Source organism: Glandiceps talaboti, chromosome 9 (genome assembly GCF_964340395.1).
Source record: "Glandiceps talaboti chromosome 9, keGlaTala1.1, whole genome shotgun sequence".
Classification (NCBI taxonomy): domain Eukaryota; kingdom Metazoa; phylum Hemichordata; class Enteropneusta; family Spengelidae; genus Glandiceps; species Glandiceps talaboti.
Window position 1 is genome coordinate 19,526,158 of NC_135557.1, and position 13,277 is coordinate 19,539,434.

The 13,277-nt window shown below is 37.1% G+C and overlaps 1 protein-coding gene across 1 annotated transcript; it reads right to left on the reverse strand.

Annotated features, from left to right (window-relative positions):
* Positions 1–2,198: 2,198 nt before the first annotated feature.
* On the reverse strand, positions 2,199–11,130 carry LOC144439923 (uncharacterized). Its single transcript, XM_078129155.1, has 15 exons — positions 11,074–11,130; positions 10,546–10,613; positions 10,021–10,125; positions 9,321–9,612; positions 8,715–8,782; positions 8,261–8,368; positions 7,264–7,422; positions 6,367–6,551; positions 5,778–5,937; positions 5,272–5,377; positions 4,771–4,933; positions 4,159–4,300; positions 3,334–3,499; positions 2,700–2,887; positions 2,199–2,315 (listed from the first exon to the last, which is right to left on the reverse strand). The coding sequence occupies exons 1-15, from the start codon at positions 11,076–11,078 to the stop codon at positions 2,284–2,286; spliced, it is 1,947 nt and encodes a 648-aa protein (XP_077985281.1). The 5' UTR covers positions 11,079–11,130; the 3' UTR covers positions 2,199–2,283.
* Between the last annotated feature and the right edge of the window lie 2,147 nt (positions 11,131–13,277).

Consider the following 13,277-nt stretch of genomic DNA (forward strand, 5'->3'; position numbering starts at 1 on the left):
GACTCTGTCTATTATCCCACGACGTGTGGTTTCTAACTCAGTTTTGTCTTAAACCCGTGTCCATTATTTGTTAAATACCAGTGCTTTTTATGCCTGGTTAGAGCCTATTACATGTTAGTAATAGATCTCACCAGTTGCTCTTTTCAATTTTATAGTCACTGAAGTCAATTTGAACCAATCACAAAACAAACCAAGGTCAATTGAAACCAAGTAGATATTTACTGGTTGCTGCAAGCTAGTTTGAGCGTTCTTTAAAAAAAATATTTGGAACAAATCGCCGAACTCTTTCCCATATACCAAACTTCCATATACCTCTAATAGCAACAACATGAGATAAGATGCACAATAAATATATATCTGATATCTAAACATGCACTGGCTGTAACTGGGGCATTTCTTTAATCAGATAACCACCAACACTATATTCAATGAAAATTGTTAAAATACCAATAATTAGACATTGTATATGTAAATTAGAGGTCAATTTTATCCATAATTAGTACAGTAACAGAGGAAATCGTGTTTTAGGGCGAGGAACCAAAAAATCAATTCGATTGGATATGTTGGATCATACTTTATGTATGCGGGTCGTGTTCTCTCTTTTTCACGAAGTAACAACAAACGTGGCTTCATAGTGGTTAGAGTCGTTGGGGCAGAATCCTTACAATGCTGTTTTTATCTCAACCTTCGTTTCTAAGTGCTTAACGCCCACTCTGATTGGCTAATGCCCTTTCTAGTAACTGACACAAACCTTTGATAAATAGATGACATTCTTGCTGGTTGCCAGAGTAACGACATTACTGATTACATTTGGACAAGGCGACATGCCGATGCGGTGACAAGCGCCATCATCGGTCAAGTGAAGACAATCGTTTGTTTGTGAATTTGAGGTCTAGCTGTATTCTCCAATACTCATTGCTGTTGAGTTGTAATCTGATTCACGAAGGCGTGCCTGGGACCCCACACTTCGATATTCTAGTCAGTCTCTAAGGATGCCCAAAAAAGCTATTTTTCTGAGCAGAAATTTACATTATTAACAAAATACCTCTTTCTCCAAGTGAACGTGGAAGTATAGGCTGTTTGCTGTGCTGTCGACATACATCGATTGTTTAATTAATAGCTGGTTGTACCTCCCAGTGTTGCTAAATTTTTCAAATAATTTTGGTAGCCACATCCTCCAAAAATCGTTAACCAGAACCCCTAGAGTTAAATTTACATAAACATATGTAAATAACATGTAAATTAACATCAATTTTTGCCTCACATAGAGTAATGTGTGTATATTTACATACTGATTCACAGTCAAACTAGTTGTCATGGTAGAAAGGACAGCACACACTGTGATCGACCAGGCTATCGGTCAAATAGCAAATACGCCCAGTTCAACATGGTGGATGAAACTCGTGAAATCACAAAAAGAGCAGTTCATTTGGCCATGTCTACCTGACAAATTGTACAGAAACCACATAGATGAGACTGGTATTTATTTTGGATTTCAATTTGTGAAACCACTTTTACCATGTTTTCCTAAATTGAAAATAAATGATATAACTTATAGTATTCAATTTGAACTTTTGTTCCAAACAAAACATGACAATTTACCTGAAATTTTCGACTGCACACTTCAGTCAAGTTGTGTTTGGAACCAAAGTTCAAATTGAATACTATGGTTTAACACACATATTTGATGATATAACTCATAACTCAATAAATTGCGTTACATTACATAATATGTAAAATGTCTGGTTTTACACATAACGTAACAAGCTTTATTCGGATACTTGAAATTTATCGAGTTGATCTATGCTGTTTCACTATTTTTTCAAGTTGGAAAACATAGTTGAGTAAAACTGTTATTTTATAAAATAAATTTTCAAAATATGTACCGATTTGTCATACATATATAGCAACTCTTTTTGTTCGCGTATTACAACATGACTATACATAATCAGGTTGGTGACTTATCAATCACTCCCTCTCCAAATTTTATTAGCATAAGCAGTGAAATTACAGATTTAAAAAGGTTATAATCCATGGAAGAGTTTGTAGATCTATTTTAATGTCGCGGGAAAAGTCGCTCTAAGCAAACACGTTCCACAATTAATCAACGCCAAAACAACACTTCGAACATTTAATGCTTACAAAAGTTTAATTCAATATTTTTCGATGAGATATGATATAGTAAAAAGGAAGTGTAATGGTAATATAAATGTTCGAAGTGCATGGCGGGAATATAAACGGCCGAGATGCACACTGGGAAGATATATGGGAATATAAATCCTCTTAAGTCTTCTTATTTCTGAAGTCTGCCAATCCTGGATCATAAAAGAATGAAATAAATAAATAAATAAATAAATAAATAAATAAATAAATAAATAATAAATAAATAAATAAATAAAAAAATAAATAAATAAATAAATATTGTGTAATTGTTACATCTTCATAATAATGGACCCTACATTTAAGGAGAAAGTACCTCAGTGCCTCGGGACTAATTTTCTGGAAAAGCAAGTTACTCAAATCTCAGTTCCAAACATTGACATATGATAGACTGTCCTGATCTTGTTTCGAACTATAATAAAATAATTTGGGCGTTCGCCATTTTGGTTCATCATTCAACATTTGGGGGTCACCATTTGGGGGGGGGGTCGATCATGGTTTAGGGGTTCACTACAGAACTGACGTAACGGCATTCTTACCAGCCACAGCACTTTGAAAACCAGCAACGTTGATACCGGCCTCGTTCTGTTCATAATTTCTTCTGTGGTCAAAATAGTTGTCTCTCCGATCTGGACCGCCAACCAATGCTCCCATTAAAGGCTGAGGATTGGGATCAGCCGAGATCTGGGCCTCTTTTCCACATGGTAATGGCAGATCAGGGCAAGAACTACAAGAAAATGAATCTAAACTTAAAATGGAGTTTACTGTGTCTCAATTTATTTCGCAGTTTCAATTCAACTAAACATACCGCAGGTCAATAGTGCAGGATGAATAGAGAAATTAAGAATTTTGTAAATACTGAATAAGTTGACAAAGAACCCCTTCTCTGAACATCTATAAAAGTCTAAGAACATAATAATTGATATGTAAATATAATGAAATATGGAAACATATACGTCCAATATAATAACAATTTGTTTGTTTGTTGAGACAGGTAACGTTTTGTTTCCTCCACCGTAGATACAAACTCCAAGTCAGGTCAAATCCCCGAAAAGTGCCTGTCACAGTACTACCGTCTTTCACACTGGAATAAATCAGAACTAACCTTGTGACTGGAGCATTGTATTAAAATTACCAAAGTAAGAATAGAAAAATAAAGTCATGGAAACTTACGCAGCTCTGTGATGTACACGTGTCGGTGGATGTTTACCAAAGCCGCTGAGGAAACTCCTCCCCGTGTCCCCTAAAATATAATGGATTTGACCTCTGGCCCAGTTCAAGTATTCTTCTGTGTGAAGGTCATGTTTAGCTGCTACCAAGGCAGCGAAAGCAACGTCGACTGGAAGGATAAAATGCAAGAATACTAGAGCATGAAATAATTGCAAAGCATGTCTTAGTACATATAGTTTTGTTTATGTTCAGTAAATCTTACAATCAACGACATCTTTCCTACATTACTTCAATTTTCAAGTGATGTGAATAAACCTGTAACAATATACGCGTCTCAATTTTTCTCAGGATTTTCGTGAAACTGGTCTGTGTATGTCAGGATATGGGTACACATGTAAGATGACACAGATGGACATCATTCTAAGGTCCCTAACTAATGATCACGTGACATGCCAGTTATTCTTATTCATGGCTAATATTTTCCATCAAATGACATTTAAAGTATTGCAGCTATAAGTATATTTGAACCTTGCTTTTAGAAAACAACTCGAAAGATGCGAGAATGAATGTTCACCGACTCTGTGTTCATGCTTAGTAATGACATTTCTACTCATAGAGTCAAAATATTTATTGGAAGGAAGCGAATCCCAAGTATTCGCTAACGTCTCGTCAGTATCATCACGCCTGGGATGTACTACTCAAAATACGTCAAATATGTAATAACTTGTTTATGTTTATGATTAAACGTGCGCCATCCTTTTTATTTTGGGATGTGTCAGAGTGCAAGGATGTGGTTGTATCTAGAGAGATGTATCCCTAATAACCTACCGACACGTTTAAATGGTCTGTTATCAGACACAACTGCTAACCCCTTCGGTGTGTAATAAGCTGATCCAGGAAACCAACGTTCCATGCCTTCCTCAAACGGCTTCAAATACTTGGCTTCTCCGGTGGTTATTGCCATCATCAGCTGTTATGACAAAAAAACAATCTAAGTCACATTGTGGTGTTAAAACTATATTTGCTGAGTTTGTTGCGAAAACTGCAGTCAGCCCAACCACAATGACGAGTTGGTTTGGAGATATTTGTTGGCAAGTATCGGTTTTTGTATACATTATATGTTAAGTACTGTGATCTGTCTGTCTGTCTGTCTGTCTGTCTGTCTGCTCCGTTGTCATCTACATGCATACATGCATACATACACACATACATACATACATACATACATACATACATACATACATACATACATACATACATACATACATACATATATACATACATACATACATACAGACAGACAGACAGACAGACAGACAGACAGACAGACAGACACACACACACACACACACCCATTCACTCACTCTCTCTTTCTATCACACACATACACACACACACACACACACACACACACACACACACACACGTGCACATACATACCTGCAAGGGTAGACTTATCCTATTTCTTGAGAATAACGGGTCAACCTTTCTGAGACCAAATTCATTGTAATGACTGATAGCGTCATCCAAATATTTCTGTTCTTTCGTTGCTATATATAACCATAAGGCACCGTTGGCCAATTCGTCATAGTACGTACCACTCCTAATGGTAGAAAAGTATCAATTTTACACAACATTCATTTGAACATCGAAAGGTTAAAAGTGTCCTTTCCACATTCAATGGCGAGTAATTGTATACATGTCCTTTTGGATCTGACTACGAGTTGGAAATGCTGTCTTCTCTTTTAACTAGCCAAGTTTATCTATCTATCTATCTGTCTGTCTGTCTGTCTGTCTGTCTGTCTGTCTGTCTGTCTGTCTGTCTATCTATCTATATATCTATCTATCTATCCATCTATCTATCTATCCATCTATCTATCTATCTATCTATCTAAACATTTGAAAAACAGAAATAACAATATAAGTACTGCATACACTTACTTAAACTCCAGCCATGGTATACTCTCTGACCAAACTCCTCTATACGTATTGCCAAAATCGTACAGTTGCTTAGCGTGCATGAGTAACTCTTCAGCATACGGAAAATCTGGTACGAGAACGAAAAAATATATTCAGATAACTAGTTATATATAGACTCCTTGTACGTAATACTGAAACGGGTAAAATGTTTTATACCAAAGACGTGCCTCGTGAAAATTACTCAAGGTCAAAATAAAACCTCGATGAGAGGCTTAGGAATTAGTGGATATGATTATCGTATGTGATCAATATAAATGGAAGTTATACTATTTGATAATGATATCTGTTGACACAGATTACTGTCTGATTCCTTTTCAGACCCTCACTGATAAGATAATCACAACCTCGTCAAGTTTTCATCTTTCTGACAAGTAAGTTTTGTTATTGTCCCTTTCCTATAAACCTACTTCTATTTCAGTTTCTCATTTGTATATGTGTCAATACGCAATGACCTTACTGTTACATACCTTTGTCTCGGAATACCATATAGGAAGATGCCAAGGCTGCAGCACCGTTGCAAGCTACTTCAGTACCCGGATGTGTGATATTGATTTGTTCGGCAGGACGATACATCGTCATTTCTTCCGGACGTCCCCAATATCGATGGTCAACTTTGGGATCCGCAATCTAATAATGATTGACGTACATACATGGAAGACAATCAGTCTGAGAGAAATTTGCATAATAAAGGACACAATTTAGGTGATGAGTTCAATCAAAGGCCAGGTAGGATTCTCGCCTACTTTTTATCTCTCGCACTGTCTGTTTCTGCCTCTGTATCTCTCCACATGTCTCCCTGTCTGTCTGTCTCCCTGTGTCTGTCTGTCTGTCTGTCTGTCTGTCTGTCTGTCTGTCTGTCTGTCTGTCTGTCTGTCTGTCTGTCTGTATGTATGTATGTATGTATGTATGTATGTATGTATGTATGTATGTATGTCTCTGTCTGTCTGCCTGTTGTATGTTACCTGGGAATGACCATACGGTATGCTATTTTTTTATCTTCTTTTCACAAAGACAGACACCAAGGTGAAAAATCAAACACATATATAAAACACTCACGTGTGCGTAAAACTCATTTGGCGCTGTATGAAGAGTTAATATATAATCAGCTCCCCATTTAAGACATCGATAGAAGTAATCCAACTGCCCAGCCTCTATGTAGGCATCACCAAACTCCAGGAAACCCCAGGCTAGTTTCCATACATTCTGGGTATGCTTAAACGTTACTTTAATGAAATCGCCAGCTGGAAAGTTAAGAAATGCACCTCTTTGAAACACTTCACGTAACGAATTTACTCAAGTAACTGAATGAAAATGCTATACTATACTATACTATACTATACTATACTATACTATACTATACTATACTATACTATACTATACTATACTGTACTGCACTGTACTGTATTGTATTGTACTATTCTATACTATACTAAAGACGAACAAAGACGAGGATGATTGTATCTAAGTCACGGTCCTTTATGCATAGGGGCCAAGAAAAATTATTTTCACCGATTCTGCAGCTCGTAACCTCTCTAGAATATAGTTAAAAAGTTGAAAAGTCTGGCTTACATTTAATAAGGCCGTCTGTGCAATGGAACACGGCATTTTGGGAAACAAGCAACGTTAGGAGCTCTTCATCTCTTTAGACTATTGTCTCAACATAGTTTACGTAAGGGTTAACTATTAAGTAACAAGCTTCTAGCTTTTTCTATTCCCAGAATGCGCGACCCCCGGTGTAAAGCAGACCTCTTCTAAGCCACATTTGCCAATTTCATAACACGATTCCGGAGAGAGAGGTTGTACGATGTAGGGTTGATTTAATTGAATTTCTGGATCCCTAATCATAAATATATGCAAGCTAAGATGAAAGAAGTTCACCTTTGTTCAACTTGAAATAATATTGCTATTTGATAGTGGTGGTCCGAGATACAGTGAGGCATATAGTGTACATACCATCATACCAACCACCACTCAAGTCTTCTCCACGTATTCCTTGGTCATCCAGTGCCGAATCACTTCTCCATGGAATCCTATTATCAGCAGGAAGCCTACCAGATCGTTGTGTCTCGTAAAATAGTATTGTCTTATTGAGTACGTTATTGTAGTCATATTCTATTGAAAAATATGGAGAAGTACTGAACATGAAACCAAGCCATAAGTAGTCAGTTTTGATATCTGATACCCATATAGAGTTATAATGTTATCAGTGTTCCTGGGGTCATATACTGGATTCACCGACACAGCGAGAAGTTTAATATTGATTTCCGGTTCCTATAATCCTCTTCACTGCAGCTTCGAGTATTGGGACGGGTTTAAAGGTTACCCTTTGTTTAAAAAAAATAATGTTGAACGTTGTCTGCAAATGCGTGTGTACACTAAATATACAAACTCAATTGGCATCTTCACTGTGCTTTGGCCTATCTGTTTCCAAAAGTCAATCAGATCTGTGCTTTCCGTTTGAAAAATATTTACTGACACTAGTACAGGTCAATCAGAAAGCAAAGAAATTATAACCAATTACAGCGAGGGATAAATTTACCGTTAGTGGTCCCTAGTATCAAACTGGTAGGGGATTGGTAACCAGTCTAAATAGTCCCTTGTAATTGATGCGAGAAAACCATTGTAATTGGCAAATACATGTATAGCGAAGTATAGTCATAAAGATAGCCATTAAAAACATACACAGCATCAAGTGTTTTGAAAATGTCTATATTCAAAGCTAATTTTTACAGGTATATAGGAAAAAACCTTTGTGTGTAGGACTACAGTGATTAGTGGTTTTAGTAACCAACTTGTCGTATGGTTCGCATCGTCGCAAAACAACGGCCTGTTTTACGGCAACAAGACGGTTCGATACACACATAGCCACATAGGTGATGAAGTGGAAACTGACTTCAATATGTTTACCGTGGACAAACTTACAATAAAGATGGGTCATGTTAGTACGTACCTTCACAGTAGTCTCCGAATGAACCAGGCCAGCATTGACATTTGCATTTACCTTTACTGATAACTATATCACCATGGATACACCAATCTTCTTTGGCCTTCCTACATGCTACATATAGAAATCAAAATATTATTTCATATTTTCTGTTAGACGTTTTAGATGGTAGAACACCATGCTAGCCACTCCTAGTGTTCCTACATACTGTACAAAGACACTGAAATAGCGGTGTTTAGATCAGTGACCGAATTTCACGATAGCCTGGCACATGACCGGGCTTAACGCTCACTGTGTATTTTTGACGTTCAACGGCAACGATTTCACATTTGTCTAAGTGTGGACTACTATTGTGTATAAACTGTAGTATATTGTATCTGATTGATGTCAATGACAAGACAAGACAAGGCAAGGCAAGGCAAGACAAGACAAGACAAGAATAGAATTTGGTGTTACTTACGGAATTCACAAGCGAATCTAGCCTGTTCCTCGCAGTCGATTGTTTCCCATTTATAAGTTCTAACAGTTCTGAATGCAAAACATTATTATATTATTACATTACACTATGTATGTAAATAATACGCAAATAGATACCAGTAACAAATTAACGCTATACGTGTCAGTACTATAAAGGGAAGCATGGGGTTTGACTTCGTATATAAGATAACGTGGAAACCTCTCAATCTTCAATTCAGTCCCTTGTAACAAAGTATCAATGAATGTAAAACACGTAATGATTCCGATTCCAAATGTATGCTGGTGATAGAAGAGTTGTTTGAAACGAAAACACAGATTAACAATACATCCCTCCACACGTGAACACAGACAGACAGACAAACAAACAAACAGACAGACAGTACTTCCGCACACTAATTCCACACCCAACTAGTACAACTCGATCCAACACACACACACACACACACACACACACACACACACACGCGCACACACGTGCTTGCCGTTCTCACAGACACATCAGATCAGACACAGACAGACAAACACACACACACACACACGCACACACACACACACACACACACACACACACACACACATTCGGGATTACCTTAGTATGGCACAGCTACCAGATCTAGGTTGACCGACAGACCATTGTAATTTACTCGGTGTTCGACCATCACTGTCAACCCATGAATCATTCACCAACTGTAGATCGATGAAGAAAGACTTATCCTTCAAACTCTTTCGTTTCTTCAAGTAATTTCTGAATGTCTTGAAATCTTTCTCGTCTGACACACTTGGAAGTTGACCACGTAATTGATGACAATGACTTTGGGCGTCAGAAAACGTCATAAGCTCCCGATTGATTTCATAGAGTGGACTTACAGGTCTGCGAAGAACTGCAAAAGTAAAATAGGGTGTTGACGCTGAACAAAGCTCTATAAATACAAATATACACGTACAAATCTCTATCTATCTATCTATCTATCTATCTATCTATCTATCTATCTATCTATCTATCTATCTATCTATCTATCTATCTATCTATCTATCTATCTGTCTGTCTGTCTGTCTGTCTGTCTGTCTGCCTGTCTGTCTGTCTGCTCTGCCTGTCTGATTGTCTGTCTGTCTGTCTGTCTGTCTGGCTGTCTGCTCTGCCTCTCTGATTGTCTGTCTGTCTGTCTGTCTGTCTGTCTGTCTGTCTGTCTGTACGCATACCTGTCTCTGTCTCTATGTGTCTCTGTCTCTCTGTTATCCTTAGGTATGTGTTTTGTCTGTCTGGAAATATATTTTGAACAGAAACCTACCATCACAATGGTCTCCAGACCAAGGTGCTTTGCATTTACAAGAACATGTGCCTTTTTTATGTTTAACGGAGCCATGGACACACCAGAACGGGTCTCGATTACAATCTAGCGGTGGATGGAAGCACAGATTTAAGATAATAATTGGAATCAATCGTCAGATTTTGTTGTTAGTCAGATGTTTGTTCTTTTTTCAAACGTGGTGTTTTTTGTGACTGTAGCATGCTTCACTTAAGAATGAGCCACCAAGAGATATAATTCACGGGTGATTCATTTTCCGATCAATATACATGATTTCATAGGAACAAAGGTTTCATATGTCTTCCTAATGTTAAGATTCTGTAATATAAGAATGGGTATCACAGACGGTTTTAGAAGTTGGGATTTCGCTACAATTCAAGATGGAACTTATATCATAGACGTTCGAGACAGTCTCTCGCCAACGTCTATCCTTAGAATCCAGATCTGTGAAATGTAATTAAATGACGTCACATCCTGATATACAATTTAGGGATTAGAATGTCTTACCAAATTGGCATATATAACCGGCACCGCCAGAACACGTATAGTCAATCCATTTGTATCCTTGCTCTTTACTATAGAAACAAATCGAAAGAAGGAAAAATGAATTAGAATTTAAATACACTCTACTACCACATTACATCTCTATGAAGACATAATACATACAACCTTACCAAACACAAACCAATTAAAACGCGTTGGTACAAAAAATGATAGGATTTATATTTGGTCGTTTTGCGTGTTGTTATGACAACGCTGGCACGTCTACATCATTCCTTCTATGGGTGCTCGAAACATGTTTCAAAACATAGTTCAAATCAAATTTACCATAATTCTTCCCTTTATTTAATAAATTATGTTTAATACATAGTTATGTATTCCTCCAACATTTTCCTCCGTTCAGTCGATACTCTTGACATATATGTTCCAGTCACTTCACGTCTTCGGCTTGGAGTGACAAGGCCCCTTAGACCACTCGTATTTTACTTGGCTAAACGAAGGAAAATATTGGGGTATATAATCTAAATGCCAAACCTCATCACAGCACAGTCGTTAGTTCTCTCTTGTTCGTCATCTGCCCAGGCATAATAATTAACACCAGTAGAATTATAATATTTCCACTCTTCAGGATTGGATTGTGACCTCTCTATTCCAAGATAAAATTTATCATGTGTTGTTTTTGTGGGGATCCATTGTTCGAGGTGATTTTGCATATCCGTGTCAGCTACCGAGACTAGAACACCGGATTTATCTTTACAGATCCTGTTAGCATCTTCCCAAGACACGGCCTCATCGGTATGGATTGTGTACATATACGTCGTAGGGGGAGCTGAGGGATAAATTTAGGAGAGAGAGAGAGAGAGAGAGAGAGAGAGAGAGAGAGAGAGAGAGAGAGAGAGAGAGAGAGAGAGAGAGAGAGAGAGAGAGAGTAAATAGCTATGTGGTAAACACTATTGTTTCTACTTGTGATATCAGTGAAACATTAAGTACTTTTAAGAATATCCGAAAGCCGTTTGATACCTGACACTTTTACTCGTGTAGTGCAGTTTCTGAGTGATTTTAATAACGACTGTTTATAACATGTACTGGGATATGAAAACATTGATATATTAATTACTGCCATATATATCATGTACAGACATTAAGCTTACCTAATTACGGGTTGGCAGTTAAATTTACATGTACACATGATATTTAACTACTTGATGACAAATGTATAATTTGCATTAGTACGACTTTAGATTGACGATAAAACAGTATAACAACTATAAAGCAATATGTACGATAAATGGATGTATATACTTGGACATGTTAAAAATGAAACAAACTTTATTGAATGCGAAACAACGTAGACTAAGACATTGTTTGTAAGTCAACTATTGAAACTCACTTTACAATAGATCTATCAACTTTGCACACATTTACTCACCGCCTACTGGTCGATTACGTCCTCTTTGCGACCTCGATCCAGGACGCCGTTTTACGTCTCTTGCACATAGAACACTGTGCTGTACATCAAAACAGAAGATGTTATAGATACAACTTTAATATTTTGGCTACCGTTTTCTTTGTTAAAAGCCCGATTGAACGATTTGAGGAGGTTACTCGTGAACGCTACTAAAGTCAACTGCATAAGCAGATGGAATGGTGACGTATATTATTGAAAGGTCGATGACCTCGGAGTTATGGTCCCTGTGGGACTATTAGATGTAAACTTAGTCAAAAGAATTACAATTAAAATCACAAAACCTGATACAAAGCGTCGTGTGACTCATCAAAAATCTCACAGTGCAACATTTTATCGTCTGTCAACAACTGTTATATTTTATCGTCTGCCAACAAACATCTAACACTGTTACATTTTATCGTCTGGCTCAAAATTGTGTTACTAGCATTGTTTGTTACTAGTAAGCCAGACGATAAAATGTAAATAAAATGTAAACACTGTTAGTAAGATTGTTGTCGAGTCGTTCGATGTTTTGTTTGACGTTTCGTGTTTTTTATTGTGTCTTTGCTTGTATACTCCACACATTGAGTGACTCAGTCTTCACGCCTTTCCCTCTTCTGTGGTCAAAAGATCACAACACTTCATCAGATGTGATATACTCTGTACTACTTGTACATTCCTAGTGTGGTGTTTCTCGTTATTTAGGAACGCCCTTGAACCGTGCTCTTGTGATACTATCTACGTTGATGGCCTTTGGCAATCAAAGCGGGCCAAGTTGATTGTAAACTTAGTACTTACATGGTGATATCCACAGGTACTCGAATCAATGTGTAGAAAAAAAAATGTATTGTATTATAAATAAGTCTTATTTACATACATATTTTTTTAAAAATCATACACATTGATTCGAGTGCCTGTATATATCTGTATTGTCATTCTATAAACACGGGGCACTTATTTTTCACTATAAAGTGAGAAAATGGTAACCGCGTAAATATTACTATTTTATCCATAAGGTGGATGAATAAACGTACCATGATACGGTTTGTGAAGTTTAGATGTTTACAAACTACACAGTAGATTTTTTATCTGTCTGGAAATTATTACGTAATACTTCATTTGCATACTATACACACGGGACTGTACACAAACTACTTACGGAAATAAACCCTGGATCGTACAGGGTTTCAAACATACGGATCAAAAGTGATACCCTTGGTTATTGTAGTCATCTGATATGCAACAACGTTCTTGCTATACCCCATTCTAGTTTCATAAAACTGGTACGAAT